Raw genomic sequence first — 26469 nt, forward strand, 5'->3', positions numbered from 1 at the left:
TTAATTACTTTTTAGAAAAGGTTAATTTTTCATATATTTTTTTTAAAATTTCTGTTTGCTGGTACAGTTTAATTTAAAGTTAATTATCCAAAAACTTGTATAAATTTTATAAGAACGAGTCTAGGATATTGATAGACTAGCAATTTATCACATACCACGTTTATAAGAAATGAAGTTATATATTTAAAATTTCAATATATAATTTATAAAATTTTCAAATTAATTTCTTTAGATTTAAGTATAAAAAACACTTATTTTTGATTCATTTCTCACTGTTGACTTAGTTCGATATCAATTAAATTGAAGTCTTTGGTGTTGATATCAGTGTTTATATACTTTATTTCTTGCAATTCAAACATTACTTTCGTTTCTTTTTGTGGGTATTTTCTTTTATCTGGCGCCTCTACTTTTATTTATAGTCCCACTCAACAGACTCATTTACTAGTTGCTTAAAAAGTTTTAGATGACATTAAAGAATCTTTGTTTATATATTCCTTTTTTAAAATCTTGTCTGATTCAAACTATAAAATTTATTTACCTCCAGAAGTGCTTTTAAACAAATAAAATATATTGAAATTGTAAGAAATTCAGGATCGAATTTAAGTTTTTGTTTGTCTTCAAACATCAATATAACAATCATCTGTGGATTTCTTAAAATTGCTAACTTCTAAAAGAAAAAAAGGAAGCTGAATTTCTGAATACACTCTCATTAAGCTTAAAAAACTTGATGAGAATTTTAAAAATTAAAAATAAATAAATTAGTAAAACCGAGAGTTTCTCACAAACATTTTTTATTTAGTATTTTTTTAAAATAAAAATCAACAATGATACGAAAATTTAAATATTTGAAATATTCAATTGTTGATTTTATTCGTTTATTCACCATGTTTTGAAGAAAAAAATCTTCTATGTGAAATTTGCAAGCAATATAATCATTGTTAATTGTTATAATTAAGTGTTATGAAGTACTTGACATCAATGGTGTTAGATAAATTTTAAAACAGATTTTTTTATTTTCTATTAAAATCTTCTAAAGATAAAATTTTAATTACCCTGTTATGAATATAACTGGTATAATAATTAGGAATAAGAGTGTTGTAAATTTTCGACGAAAATCGACTACTCGCCATTATCTTTAAATGTTAAAAATTATAATTTCGTTATCGATAAAGTTAATTTTTTTTTTTTACTTTTTATTCATTCAGGCATCATTACGCACAGCAAAATGGGTGAAGGAGTTTGAAATTAATTTTTCACTCCTGCACGCTTGTCCAGTTTCGTTTAAATATTCTAAGCATTAACAAGCTTCGTTTCTATTTGAAGCATCGTTCGTTTTTAATTTAACTAAATTACAGGTTTTAATTGAAGACAGCGACCATATAATGGAACAAGAAAATAATGAAAGTTAACGAGTAAAAATTACATCAACAATGATGCACTTTAAATGCAGTCTACGTATGTACTTGATTAATATTCATTAAGGTATTTCACTATTTTCTCACAGAGGCATGTCTGATAATAATAAAAAAAATTTTATAAATGGATCGTTACTATTTTCTAATAATGTAATCTGTCTTGCGTAAATTAAAAATATGTTTGATGTTTACTAATTGCTGTGATTAATTCTATTTTCTTATTTTCCAACCTTGTATAATTACAGATTAACGTCTATGGTATCTGATGAATAATTAAAGCGATTTAATTTGTTTTCGAAGTAAAATGACATCTGATAATTGAAGATTTATTTTAGAATCAAACTAATAACATTAAGAAATGGTTCATCTATGTTTTTTGCCTGAATATAAAGAAACTTAATATGCAAATTGTAATTAAATTTTTTGGTAGTTCTTTCCTTGTGATATATTCAGTAAATTCACTTTTTTAATTATCTATTTTCATAAATTTGTTTTCTTAGAAATAAAGAATACAACTTTAGCTTTAAAAAGAAACAAGTTAGTTTTTAATATCATGGCAATTTGTCTCAACATACACAGAACAGTTGAGAGGAACTGAATTAAGTTCGGAAGATAACAGAAACACTTCCTTTTATTTTAAACTACAAACGATTTCAAATTTAAGTTTATATGAATATATATAATGAAGAAAAATCGCAAGATTCTTTATAAAAACAATAAAATTCTGTTTGTTTATCAATTAGATAATGATCAAAAATGAGTTTCAGTTCAATAATATTGACACGTAATAGTCACTGAAAATGTCCAATGGTGTTCAATTATAGAGAATATAAATTTAAGAACACTGTCTTTGTTGCACATTCACCTCTATAGAACAGAGAGATTTCTATTTTAGTCTTCGTAAAAATCCAGCAAGAAAATTTCCCGAATTATCGAATCCATTATCTAAACAAAAACTTTTACTGTTTCAATTTTATTTTGATTCCTTTATCGAATTTAATTGAGCAATATACTTTATTATAAACTTTTTATGTTTTCTGAACATATATCTCGATTCGTACTCCATAATTTATAAACGTTTTTTTAATAAATAATTTCCAGTAATATAGATTATACCTTTTCTTATTCAGATTTTTTTTATGACAGTCTTTCAAATTTTCAATAACCTACTTCATTTAAATAGATTATTTCACAAATACAACTGTAATGTTAATTAATATTTCTGCCGGGATCTCAATATATTGAAATTTTGAAGATATTTTGTTTTAAAATAATATAACTAAATGTCTTTCTTTGTTATCTAAACATACGTGTTTTCATATTTAATTTTAATAGCAACCATATTTGTTCATTTGAATAAATTTTTCAGATAAAAATCAACTTGTGTCACAATATTATGTAAATCCCACTTGTTAATAAATTATATATACCTGTACTAAAATTCGTCTTACATTATCAATAACACAATTACATACACAAGAACATTTCAAACGTGTATGGCACCGTTTCTGTCACAACCACAAGACACTCCAGCTGTCCTCTGAAATGTTGCAGGACGGTCCCGTGATAGTCCTTCTACTTTACTCGATCTTTCCTGACTATCTGAAGTGATAGTACTTGTAGGAGAGGAAGAATCATCCCTTCCACTTTCTTCTGAAGTTTCTTTACTCGGTTGTCCGTCGTCAGAAAGTTCAATTTTGTTGCATTCGTGATCGGTTACTTCCATTTCTGAAGAACCGTCTCCTCTTTCTCGTTCGAGGATCTTTTTATCGGCTTTCTTTTTTAATGTGTCCATAAGTTCACCGTGAAGTCTAACATGAAGAATTTCGGGAAGAACCGGCACAGGCACAGTTCTAATTTCTTCCTCTGGTGAAGGACTAGAATATGTTTCACCGCTCATTTCGCTTGCTATTGTTTCTTTCATTAACCAAACACGGGGAGTAGTTCTATCATTAACACTCGATGCTTCTTGCCTGTCTACTTCAGATGTAGGAAGGCCTTCGTATCCTCTCGGAGGTTTTTGCAGCGGTGAAATTCCTAATAACTGAAGATCCATATCCTCTGTAGAAACATGAGGAGTAGCGGGACTAACTGAGTTAGCCAATTTGTGATTGACTTCTAGCCGCTTTCCAATCGGTGGAGGTCTTCTACATATGTACATACCAACAGCTATACAGATTATTATTAACAATGCACCTAATACAACGCCAACTATAAGACCTGCTACGGGACCAGTATCTTCTTTTGGAGTTTCTTCTTCTTTAACTTCTTGTGTCTTTTCTTCTTCTATCACGTTAACTCCAGTAACTTTTTTCCTAGTTATCATAATGGTAAAATTTTTTGCAGCCAACCCTGCTATATTTTCAGCTATACATGTGTAGTATCCAGCATAAGGATCGTGCACTGATATCACCAATAACCTAGACACTTTTTCTCGTTCTCCTCGCGAAATTGAGATAAACAAACTTGGCTCGGAATTGTTTGTTAGCACCCTTCCTTTCCAGAGCCAATGAATGTCCGGTAATGGATCTCCTCCTAATCTGCATTCCAATGTAACGTTATCTCCTTCAAGAACATTACGAGCACTAGTAGTGTTGAGGAATACGGGAGGACAAGCATATTCGGCAGCAGTCACTTGCCTCCAGCTTCTACCCTTTAATCTAACTGGTCTGTAACAAATAGGAGGGATATATGGCACATTATTAGTGTCCAACCATAATCGAAGACTTCTAAGGTCACAATCACATCTCCACGGATTACCGTCAATAGTAATTCCGTGAAGCGAAACGAGAGGGAGCATTGTTTTACCGTGAACATTTTCGAGATTATTGCCATCTAATTTCAAAACTTCTAATTTTTCTAAACCTTCAAAAGCTCTCGCAGCAATACTTTCCAGCTTGCAGTTGCTCATTTCGAGAATAGTCAGAGCTTTCAGGTCAATAAATGCTTGAGCCGGAATGAAAGAAATGGGGTTGCTGTTTAATAAAAGATGACGGAGTAGGGGCACATGGTTGAATGCAACGGACGGCACGTGAAGCAATAGGTTTTCGCTGAGGTCAAGTTCTATCAAATTCGTTATTCTGTACAGAGCATATTCATCCACAATTTCTATACCACAACGAGATAAATATAATCTCTGAAGATTAACAAGGCCTGCAGCTAAAAATCCATTGGGTGGTAGAAAGGTGAGATTATTGCGGGATAAATAAAGGACTTGCACACCTGGGTCAAGTCCCATGGGTAGTCTATCAAAACCTAGATTAGGACATTCAGCCGTTTGTTTGCCATTTCTCCATATACAGTTGCATTTTGGGTGGCAAGGAAACCCGCTGCTACTCACTGTCAACGTTAGTATCACGCAGGTCACAGTCATCCAACTAAGATGATTGACAGGCAGCCAGCCTGTCATATCTGGGAGACCCAGTCTAGGTAATAGCACTACATTCTGTCACAACACCAATATTCGGTGCTTGAGGAAATGCGTAGTCTCATATTTTTCTCCATTCCACTCACCGGAATCCTCGGAAAAACCGAGAGAGATTATCAAAGCTGTCAGCCTCATCTAAAGGCAACTGTAAAAAGAAAAAAGAATCAAAGATTGTATAGTCTGACTTAAAAATTTAATTACTCTAATTACATCTATATCTAATGAATTAAAATTAAAATTCTTGTAGAAATTAGAACGTCCCACTTATCAAAGATTTTCTTCAACGTCCAAAGTACTTGATATACCTTCTAAAATTACAAATAAATGTGGACACTAATCTTCACAAGATCATTTTACTTTAACAATAATGGTTCATTAAAATCTAGGTATTACAAGTTAATTATAATTTAAATTTCATTAATTATATAAATAGCATTAAGAATGTAATTTGTCCTTTAAAGAAATCAGCTCTAGTTAAAAATCAATCGTAATTAATTTTATCGATCAGACTTAAATATAAATAAATAATACGGATTGATGAGATTCAAATTTCACTCATTTCTAATCTTTTAACTCAGTAAATATAAAAGATGTGCGGCGAATGGTAAACCGATACAAACAGTTCACCTATCGACCTAAAGCAGCTGGTATTTTTTCACACGCCAATCATAGAGTTCGCCAGGTCATCAAATTGTTATTACTGTCGATCGTTACCTGGTCGACTGTAAGTTTCCAACAGTTCTCAAGGGAGATAATCAATCAAAAAGATGTTCAGGTCAGAACTGAAGGTTACACGATGGTGTCAGAATACTCAAGAGTTTAAGGACAAAGATGGGAATATTATTTCAAGATGAGTCGAAATTAGGTTCTAACACTTAAGCTTTTGCAATTTCCTACTGATAAACATCGTCTTATTCGAGTTTACTACTTGAAATGTATTAAGCGCATTGTAAGATGATGATGTTAAATTTGTTACATAATTAGTAGATATTACGTTTTCTTCATTTGCACGCTTGGATTAGAATAATTTCTAGCAGTAAACAGTAAATATAGATTTAATTTTGTATAAGTATTAAATGAATATTTAATTTTTGTATTAATTAATTTATGAAAGAAAACATTTTTGTCACGAAGTGTTTGGTGCTCCGCACAACGAATACTTAAAAATTTTGACAAATGACAGGATTTTGTCTTGAAACCGTCTTCGTTTCACAAAAAAAAAAGAGAAAAATTTACCGTAGTGGAATGTCTTATTTCATCAAAAAATAGCGATGCTGACAATAGATAGTGAAAAGAAGACGTTTAGATGAACCGAGAAATTTTTTCTTTAACTGAAAATTTTCTTCAATTCCAATCTGAGATTTATCAGAAAAAGGTCATTGCACCATATCTGTTTCAGTATCTAGAAGAGAAGAAATTTATTGATTGGAACTCATAGAGTCACATTGTGGATGTAATGTGTGATGGTGGTCATCGCTCAAATACACCGCTCCACATTATCTGCCAGACTGGAGTTGACCTGTTCCCATGGAAACCACACTCTCACTGATATTCCAAAACTTTGGCTACTACACAAAAGACTTAAGTGCAAATAATATAATAAATTCAATAGCAAATGTTAAAAAGAAGAAGTAAATTTGAATTAATTTGAAGCTTTGTATTACTTCTCTTCAAAGCCCAAAAGGCAAAGTATGCTAAAATCTGATTAATTTTAATTCTAAATTTCTAAGAATTTTAATAAGCTTAACTTTAGAGAATTCTTGTCCGTAGCACACAAGATGGATTAGTAAACTAATTACTGCGTGTCAACGATGACTTACCATACTTCATTCTATTATTTAGATCTTAATATGTTATAATGGGCGAAAATTGATTTATATTATTAAATCTACATTGATTTACTCTTGAAGTTTTCAAATGTTCTTGGTTCTCTTATATTATATAAATTGACAAATTAAAAAAAATCATTCCATCTCTTTCACTCTTTATCTTGTCAGGACATCAAATGTAAAGTTAATTTCATAAAATCCTTGTAATTTGTTTAGTTACTCATTTTATCTAGCAAAAAATGATGAATTTTAAAAAAGGAATTTTAAAAATTTGACAGTTTTATTAAATAAATTTAAAGTTTGGAACAACTTTATAACGACATTATTCATTCCCATAAAGAATTTACATATTGCAATATCAACAATTTTTGAGATAAGTATTTTAATTATACTATCTTTGACAGAAAGAGACTTAATAACAAAAAATCTTTAAAGTTGATTTAATATATCGTGGCTGGAAGGAGTCAGAGTGACGTTATCTTTGCCATGTCATGATTCGAATCCAACTTTAACTCCATCTTTCTATCATGTCAATCGCTTCTATCAAAACGTTGCTGTATCAATTGATTTTACTATAAGATTCTATATAAAACTATTTAAGTGAAAACATTGTAATTGCATATTTTCATTTTAAAAAATTTTATTAATGTTAAAAGTGTTATAATTATATTACGGCATCGAAATTAAAATGTCAATTTTCAATGGATGCAATCTTACAATTTTTGCATTTAGTTTTTATTTTTTAAATAAATTTTTCATTTTAACATATAATACTTTAATTGAAAATAATCTTACACACTTAACCATAAATGGGATTAAATTTCAAATATTTAGGAGTAACTCCATTAAGAAGATTTCTTATTATATTTATAAAAGAATATTAACTTGTTTAAGCTTCTTAAATGCAATAAAAATAATAATAAAATCAATAGAAACATCATTTTGTATTCAAATAATTAAAAACTTTAGTTTTCTAACTCAATTCTTATCTATTGAGATCTTTAATGGATATGAAAACTGGAGTAGTTGTTGGACCAATGCCAGAAAATGTTTGACAGGATCGAACTGATGTAGCACTGCATAAATAGCCTTCTGCAGCTTTTGCATTTGCTTCCTTCAAAAACAAAATCCAGATTTAAGATTTACAACCCGGTATATAATATATAAATATATATATACATACAGTATAAGACATATTTTTAGAATGGTGGTAAATTGAATAGATGAAAAATTGATATGATAGAACACAAAAATATGTAATTTACTTTGCAATTCTCTTATAATTTACTAATTTTGGAGAATTTTCATTAATTAACGCGAATGACAAATTCATCAGACTAATCTTGTGTAAGCATCTTGAGATTGTCTCATCGGATGGGATTTTCAGCGTTATAGAGAAAGGACGTGGAATTAATTTGAAACTACTATCTTTCTAAAAATCGATATTAAGCTATTCTATTCCGTTTTTAATCACAGATGCTGAAGAAAGTTCTTTAATTTCCGTTCTGCCTGGATGGTATTCCATTGGGAGATTACAGGCTTCCATCTTAAAATCGTCAGATTCGTCTTCAACTTTTAATCCTTAGTAGTTTAATCTAGAAATACTTCATAATGTCCTAAATGTTAGTTGGACACAAGTCTGCCGGCAATTATAAGAATTATATCTAGTTCGTTCAACACACAAAAACACGATAGAAAAAAATTCTAACAAACAAAATCACTCTTCGATAGGCCATTATCGAATTATTTCAATTTCTCTAGGGAAAAATGCAGAAGTACATTGTTCCTTTCTTATAACAAAATTTCTGTTCAACTTTAACAAAAACACTTGGCACGAAAGGATCAGTATTTTTAAAGATGTGACAGCGAAACATAATAGTTTTTCTAAGATAAGAAATGTGTTTGGTTTGTGCACAGGACTTTAGAATCGAATTTTCCTCATAAATGGCATGGCCCATTGATCTGGATAATCCACAATATGCTGAAGTTTACATAAAGGATATTTTACTTTCGTAATTCAATCTAGCAAAGAAATGGCATTACATAAAACTTATATCTCCATGATATACATTCTCGATTATTCAAAACAGCTTAAATATTTACAGAACTAAAATAATAAACCTGTACAAACTACAATGTTATACCAGATAATAACAGGTACGTACTGCAAACAAACATAGGGCCTCCAGCACGTTATAGATTTTATGATAAAAATTTCACTTTGTTCTCGCTAAAACGAATTTTGCGTGATGATAGAATTTTTTCCAAATATTTTCTTAAATTATTTTTATAGTATTTTTTCATATCTATGTAAAAACAATAAAAAAGAAATGGACTTTATTTTTATACAATATTAAAATGTCTTTTCGCACTTGTTAAAATTATAAAGTAATGTTAAATTGAACGTGAAGCATATACACGAGTAATAAAAAAGGTTAATTCTTTATAATCTTTCATTTAATTAACATTTTTAGTTTCTTAATTGAATTTTAAATAAAGTAGAATCATTTTTAGATGAAGTTAATGTAGACTTTTACAGAGTAAAGTTTTCTTTTTTTTTCTCCTTCTTTTTTAAAACTCGAAACATAAAATGGCATACGTACAACACTCCGATAGTATGTGGATTGTTCTATAAGTACGCTACTTTTTTATATCAGGTTTAGAAACACATTAGGAAAGTTAGACAAAAGCATTGTTTCTAGATTTAAGTATATCGATCTGAAAGACGGTGGATATTGTCACAGTTTTGTCAACTGATTCGTAATGCTTTCCACTACTATTCTAATGCAAATCTAACTTTAATACCTTTACAGTACGAAAGTACAATATATTCTTTTGAAATTAAAATCTGCGCAACAAAAACAGTTACTTCTAAATATAATATATTAAAGGTCTTACTATTTTCAGAGAATTATAAGAACTATTTCTAGAAATTGAAAATGTAAAAAAACGAAATTGATTTTAAAAGTTTTTCAAAAAATAAATTTTAATAATTTTAAATTCTACGAGAATTAACTTTTTTTGGCATTATTCAGCAGGGAAATTAATAAAAAAAATATAGCAATAATTAAATATAATTTCTTATAGATTTTTGATAACTTATGAAGTAAATTTATTTTTATAACTTTCCATCAAATATGCAGCCAAGAAGAAAATTTCGAATTTTATTACTTTCTATTCTGAGATCGAAAATGTCTGGCTTTGTCAGTTTGTTCAAAATTCAGTTTTTTCGATAATATGGAAAATAAATGTTCGCGATTTTTCAATGTTATTTTCTTGTTTTAAATACATTAGAATTATTTAATATGCAGATTAAGTTTTAATGATATTCGGATTTCAGAAAAGTATTTATAATAATATTTTAAAATATACATCCGAAACTTTAATTTTTGCATTAAATAAATATTAAAGTAATTTACTTTCTTATCTTCAAACAGATTTAGAATCAAAGAAATGTTTTTGAAATATTAAAATAAATAAATAAAAATTCTTAGAAATATATGTTTTATTAGAATCAAAAGTGTTTATATTTAATCAGTTAGAAACTTGTTTGATTCTTTGATTCTTATAGAAAAGTTTGTAGGAAGGAAAAGGAAGCTTTCCCGTTCTTGCTTAACAGTGCAGGTAGTCATCATGTTCAGTCTTCCTTAAATTTCTCATCTTAGTTGACGCACGATGAGTTCGAAGGCCCGAGGTTATGCCCAAGTCACAAAGAAAAACTAGACAGGTCGAAGTTTGAGTCCCTCGAATCAAGTAACTCAACTGTATTTTTCCCATTTTTTTTTTTTTTTTTTAGTATTTACAACTCATACATTTTATATGTATAGAGAAATATTTCAGATGATGTAACACGAAAATAGTTCTTAAATACATCAAAAAATTTATTCGAAATCTGTAAAAATGCATCATAAACTCTTAAAATTCCCCGATTTTGATTATAAAAAGATGTAAGAATCTATCAATGACACAGAATATCTAGAATACCACATTATAAAAATATTTTCACTTTACAAAGCGTAGAAAGTTAACTTGGAATAATAATTTTTGAATTCTATGATTTATTATTCACATAAAACTTGTATTCTTTCTACAGATTCTTTCCCTATTTTTTTATATAAAAATATTGAAATACTTTTTAAAGTTTTAGTATTTAAACAATAATTTAAACATTCGAAATTTAAAAATAATGAAAATAGAAAAGAAATAATGTTAAATATGTAAATTTGAAGCAATTTTATATGATTAATAGTGGCTAATGTTTTATATTAATAAGCTTTTGTCATACGATATAAATGACTTTCTGAAGATGAAAATATCTTTTAACATTTTATCTCATCAATTGACATAGTTTAGATAGTTCCTTTATACTAAAGCATTCGCAATTGAAATATAAAAGAGAAAATTTTATATAAATTGCTTCTTATTATAGTTTTATTACTTCTTTTATGATGAAACGATAGAAATACAATATAGCAAATAAACAACTGAAGAAAATTATAGTTTTATTTTTAGAATACTTAATACGAAAGGAATGAAGAGATATAAAATGCCTTTATATATATATTATAGAAAACCGTGCATCATTCTCTTCCACTTTATCTTTCTTTCTTACCAAATGAAATGTTATAATTTATGCAGGTGACAGATATGCCTATTCCAGTCAATTTATCTTAGAAAATATTTGTTATTGGTAAGGATTTCCTTTCATTATAAACCAATTTATTCTACTCGAAAAATAAAAATATTTCCTTATTAACTTCAATAAGAAACTTTCAATGAAGACGTCAGAGATGAGGATGAGAAAAAAAATCGAACATTCTTCTTAGCGTAAGAGAGCAAACCACCATAAGATGACATAAAATTCAATCGTGTAAGCGAAAGATTGATTTATAATTCATTATTTTTTTTACTTCAATAAAAGGTAAATGAAGCTTTTATATTATTTTGTCAAGTTATCACGGTCCAGTGGTTACTTTGGTGTCATCTGACGAGACTGAAAGAGAGTCAAAGAAATCGTTGTTTAATTTCCAAAATTACTTTAGCGACAACAAGTTGCACTCAAAATAACGAGTTTCACAGATTAAGAAAAAATTAAAAAAAGAATTTAAAAAAAAATGTTTAGTAATAGTTTAATTTTTCATTATCTATGTTTCAATTAAAGATAACAAAAGATGTTTTAGATCCTTACAAAATTTTAAATTAACTTAATATTGATTTACTAAATAGATAAATGATAAAATAATTTAATATAAAATACTTTTATTACTAAATATTCGACTTATTAATCTCATAAATTTTAATTCACCAGCTCGAAATAATTATTTTAAATATGATTTTTTACTGTTTAATATAATTAAAAATATCTGAATAAAAATTTTTATCGTATTCTATTTTTTTTTTTAGAATAAATTTATGCATTTTTATCTTAATATAATGAAACTTTAGTTTTAAAAATTTAAATTAATGCTATCTGGAAAAAAGACTAGAATTTATGTATAAAAGAATTATCAGAAAAAGTCTTGGTATTGTAGCACTTAAACTTTTTTAAAGTCGTTAAAACTCTTTTTATTACAATAAATTTTAATTCTTAAATTTTACCATTAATTGACGGAGAAAAAGTTAATTACTATCTATCTTGAAGCATAAATATTTTGTTAAATGTAGCGATAAAAGTAACGATAATCTTTATAACAAGCTTTACAAATTTACAACAGATAAATTAATTATATTTTTACAATGATTTAAGTGAAGTTTTAATATGCGAATTATATATTTTAGCGAAAATACTGAATGAAGAAATAGAAAAATAGAGAAAGAACGAGAGAGAGAGAGAGGAGGCGGAGGAGGAGAAAGAGGTAAAGTACGTTTAATGTTGAATGTTTCATCAAATTAGCCTGGAGCAAAGAGCGCTAGATAAATAATACAAATCTAACACACTTGTTCATTATTGAAGTCATGCAGAACAAACTAAAATGCTTACAATTCTGTTTTATAGACAACTATTGCCAGAAGGTACAACTCTTTCTTTGTTGATGTAATGTTGTTGATTTAAATTTTAAAAAATAATAGAAAAAATGGTATAGTATAAAACTTAAAATTCTTTCATCTCTAAAATTTATGAATATAGCTATATAGTGCTTGCACATCGATGTAAAGAACTAATATTTATTATGGTACTTCCATATTCCAATTATTGATTTTTTCGCAATCAATCTTTCTTGTTTTGTTTTGTTTTGTTTTTGTTTTGTTCTTTCAAACACCGTTTCCAGCTGCTCCTTTATGTTTCTATTAAAGTGTGTAAATGAACTACAATAATTAATTTTATGAATTTGTATGATTTAGCAACAATAAAATGAAGGTTTCTTTTTCGTAAGCAAGTTATAATTTTTATCTTTTAACTCCTCAAATATTTTAGTAAAACATTACACTGTTTATACTTTAAGTTACTGGTTTTGTAAAAAATAAAAAAAAGAAAAGAATGATAAGAACAAGATAGAAAATAATGACCGTAATTAAGTGTAAATATTTTGAAATGATTTGTAATCATCATATTTTTTATTTAGCTTTCTTTTTTGTGTCTACTTTTTAAATCCTTTTTTTTAAAAAAAAGAAATATGTGAAATAAAACCTAAAGCTAGTTCACAAAAGCAGAAAGAATATAAATTGTAAACAGTTGTAGGCAGTAACGTAAAAATTCCTTTAGTATATTTATATAAGCAAACACATCATACATCTCGAAAATCATTACACAGAGCCAAAGTGAACTGTATCTGAAAAAATCTATATAATTTATTTAAATATTGAAGATATGAGAGTTATTATTATTTTTACTTTATCTGATCAAATCATTGAATGACCGATTTTTCCATCATTGCAAGGCAAACCGGAGTTATTTCCTCAGATGAAGGGGAAAACTGCTGAAGACTCTACGGATTCTTTCCAGGTGGCAGCGAGAGAAGACATTACGCTGGTGAAATATAGATCCAAAACATTACAGCTACTACAGACAACATTTCTCCGAGCATCGGAAGTGTAATGGGGGGCCCCCCACCTCCGTGACTTTGTTCCCCCCACCCAATCACGTGACTATTCTCAATCTCCATTATCAGCAGATGGTTGCTTCTGCCTATACCTTGAGGCACGAAAAGATCTATAAGATGAATTTCTATTCCTTTTTTTTTATACAAGAATTTGTTTCTTTTCCGATCACGTATCAGATGCAGTATCGAAAAATTATAATATTATTTATTCAGTTATCTCAGAATTGAAAATAATCAAGAAAAGAAATTGATTTTAAGAAAATACCCGAACTTTGTTTGATATTTTCAACTTTTCAATTATAGAATTACTTTTTTCGTCGAGACGAAAATATATTTAGATAATCTGAATATATTTTGCAATCATCAATTTAATTTTCTTAAAAGGCACTTGAAATATAATGATTTTTCTATGAATATTTTTAAACTTTTAAACTCTTTTTTTGGCTTTAATTAAAATTGCTTCCTAATGCAATAAAATAATTCGTCTTGCTTTGATATTTATTTAAGTTGTCTGTCATTTTTGATTATCGTGACTTTAACTCTTGTCATTGATTTAATGGCACCATTTTCATTATTTAGATTAGATTTTAATGAGATATTAAGCTTAAATAAAAGGAGATTGATTTTATCTCGTTAAAACAGAATACAGATAAGATTACGCAAACTAGAGATGATAAATATTGCTACGAAAGCATTTTAATAATCATACTCATGTTATGGAGTATCTGGATGATATTCCTCGGAGAATGGAGATATTCCTTCAAACCTTACTGATAAGAATTACAGCATTAGCTGAACTCCTGACAGAGTCAAACATTAGTCTCTAAACAAGGAACTAAACGACTTCCTGTCAGCAGTGTTGTTGTACAAACGACTTAACAAACTCGTCTAATGTGTCCCGAGTGATAGTGACGAGTTCTAGTCGTCACGTACTAAACCACAGATGTGTAAAATAGGAAAGAACTACATAAAGACTTTTCTTTCAAATATTACCTTTTAACAACGATTAAATTCGCTTTTACGAACGATAAATGCATTCTTATTCGATTTTTATATTCTATTTTTATAAGATGCATTAGATTTCATTCATAATAAGATAAAAACGCTTTTAATTTTTTACATTTGTACTACTTATTACAGAATATTCTCATTCTGGTAGCTACGATAATGCTACACAGTTATCTAAATTCAATTAAAATTTATAATTATATCATATGCTTGAAACGAATATAAATTTCAATCAAAACGTCGACGAAATTACATCTCCATCAACATACTATGAAGCTTGTAATATATTTAATGCTAATTAACAATACTAGATTATACAAACATGTTGTTATAGTTAATGATGTGAGAATAAGAGAAGAATGAACAAATTACAACATAATACAATTTAATTATTTCGTTCAATCACAGTGTTTATATTGTAAACATTCAATTATAATCCAAACCTGATCGAATACGATATTATATTTAGCATTAATTATGATTTAAATGTAGTTACAAAACTGTAGCTTGATTGATTAGCGATCCATATTCCGTTTAAACTGGATTGAAAAGTATTCAAACAAATGTTCGTATGCACATTTATATATATAGAAGTTAAAACGAGTTTAAGAAAAAGAAAACACACACACACACAAAAAAATTCTCTGATCCGAAGTCCTGTTTGTGCTCCATTAGATACAAGCTGTTCAGTTAATATCGATCTAGGAAGTTGCTACATCAATTTTTTTCAATTCAGATCATGATGTACAGTTACTGAAACAATCTTACAAATGGATTTAATTTACACGTAAGTAGAAATGATTTACTTTAAAACTTCTATCTGGATATAATAAAATAAATGTATCAAATTTGTACAATGTAGGATCAATCTTCGAAAATTCACTTTATTAAAGTACATATAAGAGTAAATTTAGGATTATTATTATTATTTTTTTGGTTTATAAGATATACGAAATAAAACAAAAATAAAATTTAATTTTAATGAAATGAATAAATATTTTGATGAAGTTTTATGTATTAAAGTTTAATTTAAATTATAAATATTTAACGAGATTTAAAGTCAAAGAACAGTGATTAATGAAAGTTATCTAACCGTTTCTGAGAATGCTACATAATTAATAACTCTTAAAGAAAATCTCGAATTTGATGTACTTTTAGTTTTTCCGCTTAATTATGTTTAATACGAAAGATTTACAAGTTATCAGAGAGAAAGAAAAAGGGACAAATATTTACAAGCCATCAGCATCGTGGGTCGTTTTGCGAATTTGCAATTAAAAAGAAGCAGCAAAAGCGAAACTCTGATAAACTTTGGAGTCTTTAACACCGACAAAATGATGATTTATAGTCTGTACCGCAGTCGGGCGAGCAGTTTCATTAAAACAACTAGGGATCATTTACAAGAAATGTCAACGAGTAGATGAAACCATCCAAAGCCTAGATTTAGCGAGACAGCGATAACAACTCATTTGTTTACAAGAATAACCTATGTAATTTCCCAAAAGATCTTAAAAATGGAAAATCTGTTAAACTAATACCTTAAATTTACTAACAGACGGGTTCTAAAAACCTTTCTTAATCTGTCCACACAACTGTAGTTTAGAAGATTGGCTTCAATGTTATATCGTATAAACACGAATAAACAATTTTTCTTATAACAGTCTTATCTCGAAAACAGATCTCTTATCGTGTCGATAACGTATCTTTCAAAAGATGTACTAAATAAATAATACCCTTTGAAAGATTTAGTACTAGTAAATGAGAAAATATCCAGTTGTAAAAGGTAAAATAACAACAACAAAATAAATTAAGTTTTCTTGTTTATTCTTGGCGACGAAAATATTATTTAAGTCTTTTTGTTTGAATAAATTTCGAAAAATTATTTTTACGTACATTACAGATATTTTTGTTATATTTTAATTGATAATTTCACTAAATTAAAAGTAAAATTAAATCCAAAACAAAATAATTTAACCTGTTAATTAGGTCTATAAAACATATAACTAGAAAGTTGTTGAAAGAAATTAAATAATAAAAAAGGAATAAATTTAAATTAAGCGAAGATTATTAATTATAATAAGAGTAAATATTTTTATTCATTTCGTTTGTATTTTTAATTTTTAGTTAATTTGCTTTAATTACATTAATCCTAACGTAATTAAAATTAACCGTTTTGTTAAGTTCTTTTTGTGTAATATCTACTTATTAAAGATATTAAAGTAAATGATGATAAAGATATTTTATTTATGTAATTTGTAAATTTTGTTTTTAAAACGTTTATGATTTTTCCTTTTTTCTGTCAATTTTTTCTTGCAAAGTAATAATAGACAAAAAAGAAAAAAAAAACCAACATTTAAATAGTTTAAAAAATTTGATATTTTATCATTGTGTTCGCGAAAATTAACTATTTTTAGGTGTATATAAAAACAATTAAAATAGTATTCTTTAATTATTCTATAATATCTCTGTTTAGTAAAATATATAGCTTTGTCTCCTTATATTATATTATGAAGTCAACAATGTTATTTCTCTGTAAATTTATTTACAGAGAAATATACTTTGATTTGATAAAAATATTTTAAAATTACTTTATATTTGAAAATTCTATAGAATTTAAATTTAAATTTTGTTCGTTTATTTACGCTGCAAAACAAAGAGAAAGGCTACAAAGGAAATAAAATCTTTCAAAATAAAAATAGAATAAATAAATTAAAAAAATATGTATTATATATTTTCAACTCTAAATGAATATTAACGAGTAAACAATCATTGTTTCTTTTTTTAAGGAGTTAGGCTGCATTATGCTAACAACTGCGTGTTGGATTATTTTAAAAGATGGGAGATTAAAGCTTTTCCCCTTAATAACGATTCTATCCTACGACATAGGACTACAAGCTACTTAACAATGAATTTGAAAAGCGTATGATTTCCCTAGGTTATCGCTAAATATCAAGGGGTAGTAATAAGCTTTCCTTCTTATTCCCAAAGCTTGGATCCTTGTTATTTATTCCTTCGGAGAGAGGGATATCTAAAGGATTTAGTCGAGAAACTAGGGAATATATTTGCAATTGTAAACCTCAATAGAAATGTAATAGCAAACATCACAAGATACTGTATCTTGTTGGAGTTTGCTACACATATACACTCTCTTTAGGAAAATGTATGTGTGATAAATAATGCATTAACTTTTTGACCTATAATTAAACTCTTTATTTAAATATTTTAAGCTTACAATGTTTGCAATTATGATTGTGGTATGGATTAAAATTTATAATTTATGTCAGCACTACTAGTTCTGTGATTATTACACTACATAATAATGAATATAGACTATACATACAATCCATTAACTGATCTAACATGTTCCCTTTCATTTTAATATCTCTAATTGCTATAATATAAAATAGTTTATCAAACATAAATCTATATAAATATTTAACATTGTTAATACTAAATATATAAATTTATTTATTTATATATAATCTAAAAACATAAGTAAAATCAAAGATCAGCATATTTATTTTTCATAAAAGATAATTAATTGATGTAAATATGTTTATATATGAAGTGTTTAAATCATTTTGAATTTTTCTTAAATAAAGGTTATATATAAACTATATTAAGTCTAATTTAAAACTGCAAAGTAAAATTACAAAGAAATTTCAATATTTTGTTCGTTTGTAACATACATAAAGACATTACCTTTATAAAACAAATTTTATAAATGATCTTATCAACACTCCAAAAATTAGAAAAAATTATATCCTTGAGCTTAGAATCCTCTAACGGATTATAATTCAGATACTTCTATATATCGATTCGATCAAGGATAGTTCTATAATAAATCTAATTCTCAAAATTCTATTTTAAACGTAAGTGATCGTTATAAATAAATTAATTATATTGAAGAAAATAATTCAGCACAATAGAGTCTAAACTAAGTATTCAGTATCAAGTATTTAGACCAAATTGGTGTAATGGGACACAGACATCATTGTGTTATTAATTAACTCAGATTAAAATTAAATGAATAGTTATTCTCAAATAAGTATTTATTTAATATTAATCTTCATGGATTCTATAAATTAAAATTTTTTAAAGTAAATTCTCTAATTTTGCTGAAATTTGATTAAGTTGTAGGAGTCGATTTTTCTGTCAACTAAATTTGAAATTGTAGTTCTTGAATTTCTCTCAACCAAAATTAATTAGCAAATTTGCATAATTAATTTCATTAACTGCTAGAGAATCAAATGGAAAAAGACAAACTAGCTCGAAATTATGAAACTTTCACTATTTAAGAAAACAGTTTGGTGTTTGATGACAACTGTTACTCTTAATTTGTTTTGGTTTCTCGAGTATTTTTTTTTTTTTTTTACTTTTCCAGTATCAGATTAAATTTTAATAAATGTTTATTAAGCATAAAATTTCTTCATAAAAACTTAATATAGAAACAATAATGTTAATAATCATCTTCTTAGAAAACAAAAGATTTCCAGTTAAGAAATAAAAATAAAACTAAATATTTTCAATTACATTTCACAATGTAATAAATACGTTATAATTTATTTGAAAAATAGCAGAATAAATTTTTCATGTAATCTTTTTCTTCGCAGTTTTTTTTAAGAAACTAATTATCTAATAAAATTTATTATTAACAAATATAAAGAAAAAATTAATAAAATTAAATAAAGAGGAAATGAAAAATAGTATTGCAAAGTATAAAGTTGTACAGTAATAATAAAATTAATTGAATAAATATTATGTATTTTTTTCATTTTCAACATACTTTCTAATCAAATACTGACAAACAAACCTATTTAATTTTTATAAACAAACAAGATCGGCTTACATCATTAAAGATATCAAACAAATTGTTTGTATTAACAAAAGAAAAATTTTATAAAGGAGGGAGAACAAGAATAAAAAATACAAATAATAAATAAATAAAATAAATAACAATTGCAGAATTAATTAAAATAATTTTCAATACTATAATGTTATTCACACTAACTTAAATATTGCCTCGGATTCCATATATTATATTATTTTTAAACGAATCACAATGATGTAGCTAAAATGTACTCATGTGAACATTAAAGAACTACCTGTATTTGTATGCAAATCAAAGCCAATGCTAAACTCAAATGCCTTATATGGTTTTAAATTAAAATAACGTTTGTACATTTATGAATATTTAAGTAGTCCGATTAGAATAAATATTTTCACTAAAATCAGATGATTGGCTTATTGAAACATTTTGTGGGCCACATCAGCTCGCTAGTCGTGCATTGAGCACTCTTGATTTAGACGAACGTCACGAATTGTCGATTAAAAAAAAATAAGGTTCTTTTTAAATTAAGATTAAAATTATTATTATTTAATATTGAAAAGGTTATATAACATCAGCCGATATTTATATGTTCTTAAGCTAAATGAAATTTAATGAAAATTAATTATTTTCTATACTTTACGTTTTAATTATGTTATTCTTTAGTTTCAATTGTTCTTCTTTTATTAAGGTACTAGCTGACCTTTATTACTTGGGCATTAAACATTATATTCATAACAGAAAAAAATTTTGTTATTTAAAATTAAAATTTAAAAATAATTCCAAATATACAAAGAGTATCATTTTATAATATTAAATATAAAATATATATAGACTAATTATTATTTTATATACTTTAATTCGCTATTCACTGTTTTTATAATTAGTTTATAAAAACAAAATTCTATAACAGTAAATATTAAATACCATTCACATTACAAACTAACAGAGAAATTTTATTAATATATTTATAAAATTAAACTTTTTATTTATAAATTATCGCATAAATCACTTATAAACGTACATAAATTTTATAATTAAGTATGCAGTTTATATAAAAATTTTTACTTTATTGTATCATAGCATTAATTAACAAACTTGAAAAAATATATATCACTTTAATACATATGCATTTATTATAATTACTTCCTGGAGTATAATTTTTCTTTATTTTTATTTAATGGTGAAGAAACTAATAGGAAAAAAAATAAGCTAAATATCGATAACGTTAATGATCACTTTATTCTAAAATAAAATTTATGATGACTTTTTCTTTATTGTTAAAGCAATAAACACATTTATATATATTGCAGAATTTAAATTAAATTAAAAACATTAATCAAATAGTTAATTTATTAAAACTGAATAATATAAAAATCAATATAATTTAAATTAGAATATTTTTCGCGTAAAACGAACGTAATTAACTTCGTAATAAATATTAAAAAAATAAATAAATAATTGCGTTGCTAAAACTTTACCATTTCACGACTTTTAAAATTTTAAAATTGTGTACAGTTAGTACTCATTACTAGACTTAATCTTCACTCGTGCCAACAATATTACTGTCTAATTATTCACATGAAGTGAAATTTCACACACACTTTGTTCTACATATCTGAATAGAGTAAATATGTCATTAAGCACAAACAACTACTCCCCAATTAACAATATAACTTGGCGCAAAATGATGGATGGAAAGTTTTGTCGAATTTCGCGCTGTCGTTGTTTTAAATTCCTAATTCTTCACTTTAATCTGATCTTTTGACCTTTTGCATTATTTGTGATAAAACTGTTATTGAATCACCACGAAATTTAAATATTTGCAGATTTTAATGATGATTAACCGTAAATATAAACAATCCGATATTAACAAAAGAGAAGTGAAAATTAGCATAAAAATTTCAAGCGATAGTAATACTAAAGTATTATTCAATAATTAATTCCAAATAAAATAGTAACTAGAATAATTAAATTCTCTTTTATAATGAACAAAATTCACAATAAATGCATTAATTATTATCAGAGGAAAATGAAATTTTTATGTATAAATCTTTAATTTATGATAAAATCAACGAAATAACAATGTATTGAATAAAATACTAATGCTTACGTGTAATTAGTAATTATATATTTATTGTATAAAATGAATAATTATAACAACGTGAGAATTATCAAAAATATTTATGTATATATTTGTTGATGGTTTTTACATTGGCATCATTTATTAGAAACGATCGAAAGTAGTTTGAAGTATTAACGATGAATTTAAGTTGTTTGTCGGGAAGCATCTCACTTGGGAACAAGTCAGGTTAAATTACAAGACACTTTTAGTTCGAATGGCATGTATACTGCAGTCAAGCGAGGTTGAAGCAGAAAGTTTCTATAGAATTTCTTTGTCTTAAAAATTTTTAATTAATAGATGTTACCGTGGGGATTCCTGTAGAATCGATAATTTTCTTCGGTTAAGCCTATAGAAACACCATAACTACATCCCTTTCAAATTTTTCATTTCCTTAAGCTTTACAGTATAAAGAAACTAACACAATTTATAATAAAAAAGTAATTTGTATTATAAATCTAATAATAAATATTAACATAAATTATTTAAAACATTAAAATAACTTACAATTAAAACTTTATCGTTAAATATATAGGATATATTATAAAAGAATACGAAGAACTTTGTATAATTTGATTAAAATTAATTAAGTATATTTATCATTAATAAAATTTTATATTTTATAAAGGCTAATACAACAAATTTCAGCCTAGTGAAACTAATTGTGTAGAGCTAAAAATTTAATACAATTATGGATGATCGTGATTAACAAGAGGGTATTGAAACATTCTCACGCCGTAAATAATATTTATTGAAAGTTTTGTATAAATATAAATTTCTTTCATCAATATTTATTGCTACGTCATTATTATATCCAACGATTATCACTCCTTTCGATATATACTACTGTAATAACATCAATTCGTAAATCTGCAACTTCAAAAGATTTTTTTTAACTCCCCAGCTTTGACTGTGACAAAGATTGTTGGAAGAATAAGAAGGATATTAATAATAAGAAAAAGAATTATTCGAATGTTCTGAATTTGTCATAATACATAACAACAATGATCTATTATTAGACATCTATTACATTTGTAGTGTCATAAATAAGGAAAATGACTCAATCTAGAAAAATTGAGAGAAAAAACTTATAACTAAAGATAGATGTTACTAAGATCAATCAATACATTTAATTATATATACATAAATATTTCTAATTTGTTTAAATGTGTAAATTTTACAAAATATTCTTCTTGTTATTAATAATAAATTTATTTAAATTTCGAGAATTATTTTAGTAAAAAAGCATTGAATTTAAAATTTTATCATTGATTATCTGAGCGGAAATATATAAAACACATTTCTTAAATACATGATCAATTTATTTAATAAATTATGGAATAATTTATAATATTGGATCATTTCGAAGATGGCTTCAAAGCTGAGGATACTTAATCGAATAACAAAGTTTAAAAATCGTTTATAAAGTCATTTAATGCTCATCAATCATATTTTAAGTTATAAAATATTAATATTAAAACATCGACGATTATAGTTAGATATTACAATTGATTAAGCATTGTCCAATTATGTGACTGTAGCTAATTTTGAAGATAATTCCCGTTTGGTTCATATGATTCCTTAATAATCATATTAAGTTCAATCCCACATCCCCTCTAGACTTCATTAAAATTCAGATTACATTTCCAATTAAAGTATTTCTATGAATTTACATCAATATTTTCGGCAAAGATAAGAGTTATATTACGATGACTTAATTGATTTTGTACAGTTTGTATAACGAGTACTCATTAAAGATACAGTTTATTAATGCATTTGATTGAATTGAAGCGTTATGGTGATAATCTGATGAATGAACATTTAACTTACCAAATAATATTTTCAAAATTAAAGAAAAATCGTCGAAATTAGATAATTACCATGATTAAATTATCGAGAAAGTTTGCATTTTTAATACTTATCTACACTGATAAAGATGGTCTTGAAGGTTTTTTTAAATATAATTCTTAATTCGATATTTCTAATAATGATGCATACAGATTGATTACACCTATAACTTATTTGAAATCTACAGTTGAAAATCAAGCGGAAATTACACAAGAATAAACAGTTGATAAGCAATATTGATGAAAATATAATTTTATACTTTCCTATAAATCTCACCACAAAACTTCTTCATATAGTTGTATCTAAATAGGTCAACCCGAAAATTAAAAATGATTGTAAAATTTGTAATGTGATAGTTACAACAAATCTTTGTTTTCGATAATAATATAGTAATTACATCGTATACTTCGCTAGAAAATTTCGATGTTTTAGATTTTTAAAATATATTATTTACTTATTTTTTTCATTTTTTGAAATGTAAATCTTTTTAAAGCACAATAAATATTTTTACGTATACATTTAACATAATTCATCACTGTAATAAAGAAAAAACAATTTTTAAGATAAAAATAAAATCAAAATAATAGAATTTTAAATTAAATATCTTCATAATATATTATTTTCTAAATTATTTAAAAAAATTAAACTTTTAGATTATAAATAATATTAAATATAACAGAGAAAGTATAAAACAAGATTAAAAATAAGCTATATTTTAATATATATCATCGTGTATAATATTTACAGAACTTTATAATTAAAGTTTTTGATAAGTATTTGTTTAATTTATTTTAAAATTCACATATACAAACATGCACGTTTAATTATAGAGATATGTAAATATTCTATGTTATATATATTTAATTAATTACATTTATAAAAGTAAATTTAAGTTAATATTACAGGTATTTCGTCTAAAACGAAGTCTTGCAGTATCTAATGCAATATTCTTGAAAAGATTCGAATTATTTAATCATAAATATTTTATATTTAATATTGAATTCAGACGAGAATAAACTTTCTATTACTCAAAAATATTTTATTTAGTATTTTATTCAATAATTACTCAATAATTCTTTTGTATATTGTATGTCTCAGTATATAGATTTTTCTTTCCTTACGATAGAATTTATTGCAAGAAAGTTTATTTAAGTAAGTAGTTGAAATTGTCTACTTTAAAAAAGAGAAGCAATAAAAATAATATTACATAAATATACAGAAAATGGAGAATTGCAAGTTTTATTATAAACCATAAACGTTCTATAAAATATATAAATTATATATATATATATATATATATAAAATAAAAATAATTTTTTTTCAATTTTTCGGTATATTACATCTATAGATTTTTAGATATTCTGCATATTTGTCAGATCGATGATGATCATTTTTAGAAGCAGTGTAAATAAAAGAGTGCAGTGGCTAACAATCAGTTTAGGCGCGAAAATTTTTGTTGTTTCTACAAGCTCTTTTGTAGATTTACGTTCCAGAGATGTTCCGGCAGATGGGTAATGGGCCATGATGTGATAAATGAATATCGTCCGAAAGACGTCTCGGTCGCTCACAGAAAAGGTAGAAAATTTCTCTGCGGCTTTGACTCTACAAATACGCTTTCCAATGGAAATACAAGATTTTTATTTCTTTCTTTTTTCGCTGTTTTTTTTTTTTGTTCTTTTTGTTTTTGACTTACCAAAATGGGATTACTAAAGTTTTCCATCAACTTTTTCTAATATTCTACGATTGAAGATTTCATCGCCGTCTTCATTTTTCCTAATACTTGAAAAACCTTTAGGATTTATGATGTCATATACTTAAGCATACTTTCCTGTCTGGAGAAGTTGCTTATGTATTGCCTGTTTCTTTCTATAAAATTTTGTATTCTTAAACTTAGAATTATACATATTATTTATATTACGATAATGATATTTATTTAAAAAAACATACAGAAAGAAAATCTTATAGAAGAGAACTGTAAAACATAGGACTATAATTAAATTAGTATATGTTTAAATCTTTTAAAAGTATCCATTTCTATAAAAGTTTTTAAATAAGAGTTTAGAAATAATCATTTTATTTAATTTCAGTTGAATTTTCTGGATAAGTTTATTATCACCCACTGCTCAATAACTATGTAATGTTCAGAGAGTAAGAAAATCGAGAAAAATAAATAATTATTCTACTATTAAATTGAAAATTAGACGAACTTTAAATACACACGTTTATCTCATAACTCTCTACAAAGAGAAATAGGAGATAGAATATAAATTTAAACGCATCATCCAGATAATACCTATCGATTATATTTAAAGTATTTCAGTATTTCAATATAAATATTTAGTTAAAATTTGTAAAGCTGAATAAATTTTTAAGAAAAATAATTAACAGAAAGGTCTTAATCTTTTAAAGAAAATTGTTATATAATTATCAGGAATGTCCACAGAAGTTGAAAATTTTCTGATCGTCTAACATAAAAATTCTAATTGGAATTTTTCTTAAGCTGTAAAACTGATCAAATTTTTCTAAAGAATGCTTTGATCTTATTTAATAACGTCATCAATTATTTCTAATCGTTGATAATTGTCTCATCAATAATTTTCTATACCAGTGTCATTCAATCTAATGATTAATTTAGTGCACAAGGCAGAAATTGCTATTATTTTTTGGCATACGTTTAAGAAAGAATTAATTAAAAATTAATTCATTCTCGCATAAAAGTGGAAATTAATTTAAAACATTTTCTTTTAACTTGGCAAGTAGTTGTTAAATGTTTTCCGTGGAATGAAAAGTTTTACACATTATGTGACAAGTTGATGGAATAAAATATGTAATAGTAACGTAAAAAAAGGACGATAATTTTTTTTATTCTAATTATTATACAAACCTCACACCTTCAGTAATATGTGCATAAATAAATCTTCACATTTATAATAGAAAGTGAACGAAATTAAACAA

General features: G+C 26.0%; 1 protein-coding gene across 3 annotated transcripts in view; it reads right to left on the reverse strand.

Annotated features, from left to right (window-relative positions):
* Positions 1-1931: 1931 nt before the first annotated feature.
* Positions 1932-26469, reverse strand: part of LOC136977538 (leucine-rich repeat-containing protein 24-like) — a 420341-nt gene continuing 395803 nt past the window's right edge. For 2 of the 3 annotated variants that reach the window (XM_067273033.1, XM_067273034.1), the window contains exon 4: positions 1932-4987. In XM_067273033.1, the coding sequence (XP_067129134.1) occupies positions 2902-4824 (1923 nt within the window). In that variant the 5' untranslated portion in view covers positions 4825-4987 and the 3' untranslated portion in view covers positions 1932-2901. Of the gene's footprint in view, positions 4988-21025; positions 21160-26469 lie in introns of those variants that run through there. The other variant, XM_067273035.1, reaches the window with a different exon arrangement.

This window comes from Centruroides vittatus, unplaced genomic scaffold (genome assembly GCF_030686945.1).
Source record: "Centruroides vittatus isolate TY-2023 unplaced genomic scaffold, ASM3068694v2 contig_460, whole genome shotgun sequence".
Taxonomy (NCBI): Eukaryota; Metazoa; Arthropoda; class Arachnida; order Scorpiones; family Buthidae; genus Centruroides; species Centruroides vittatus.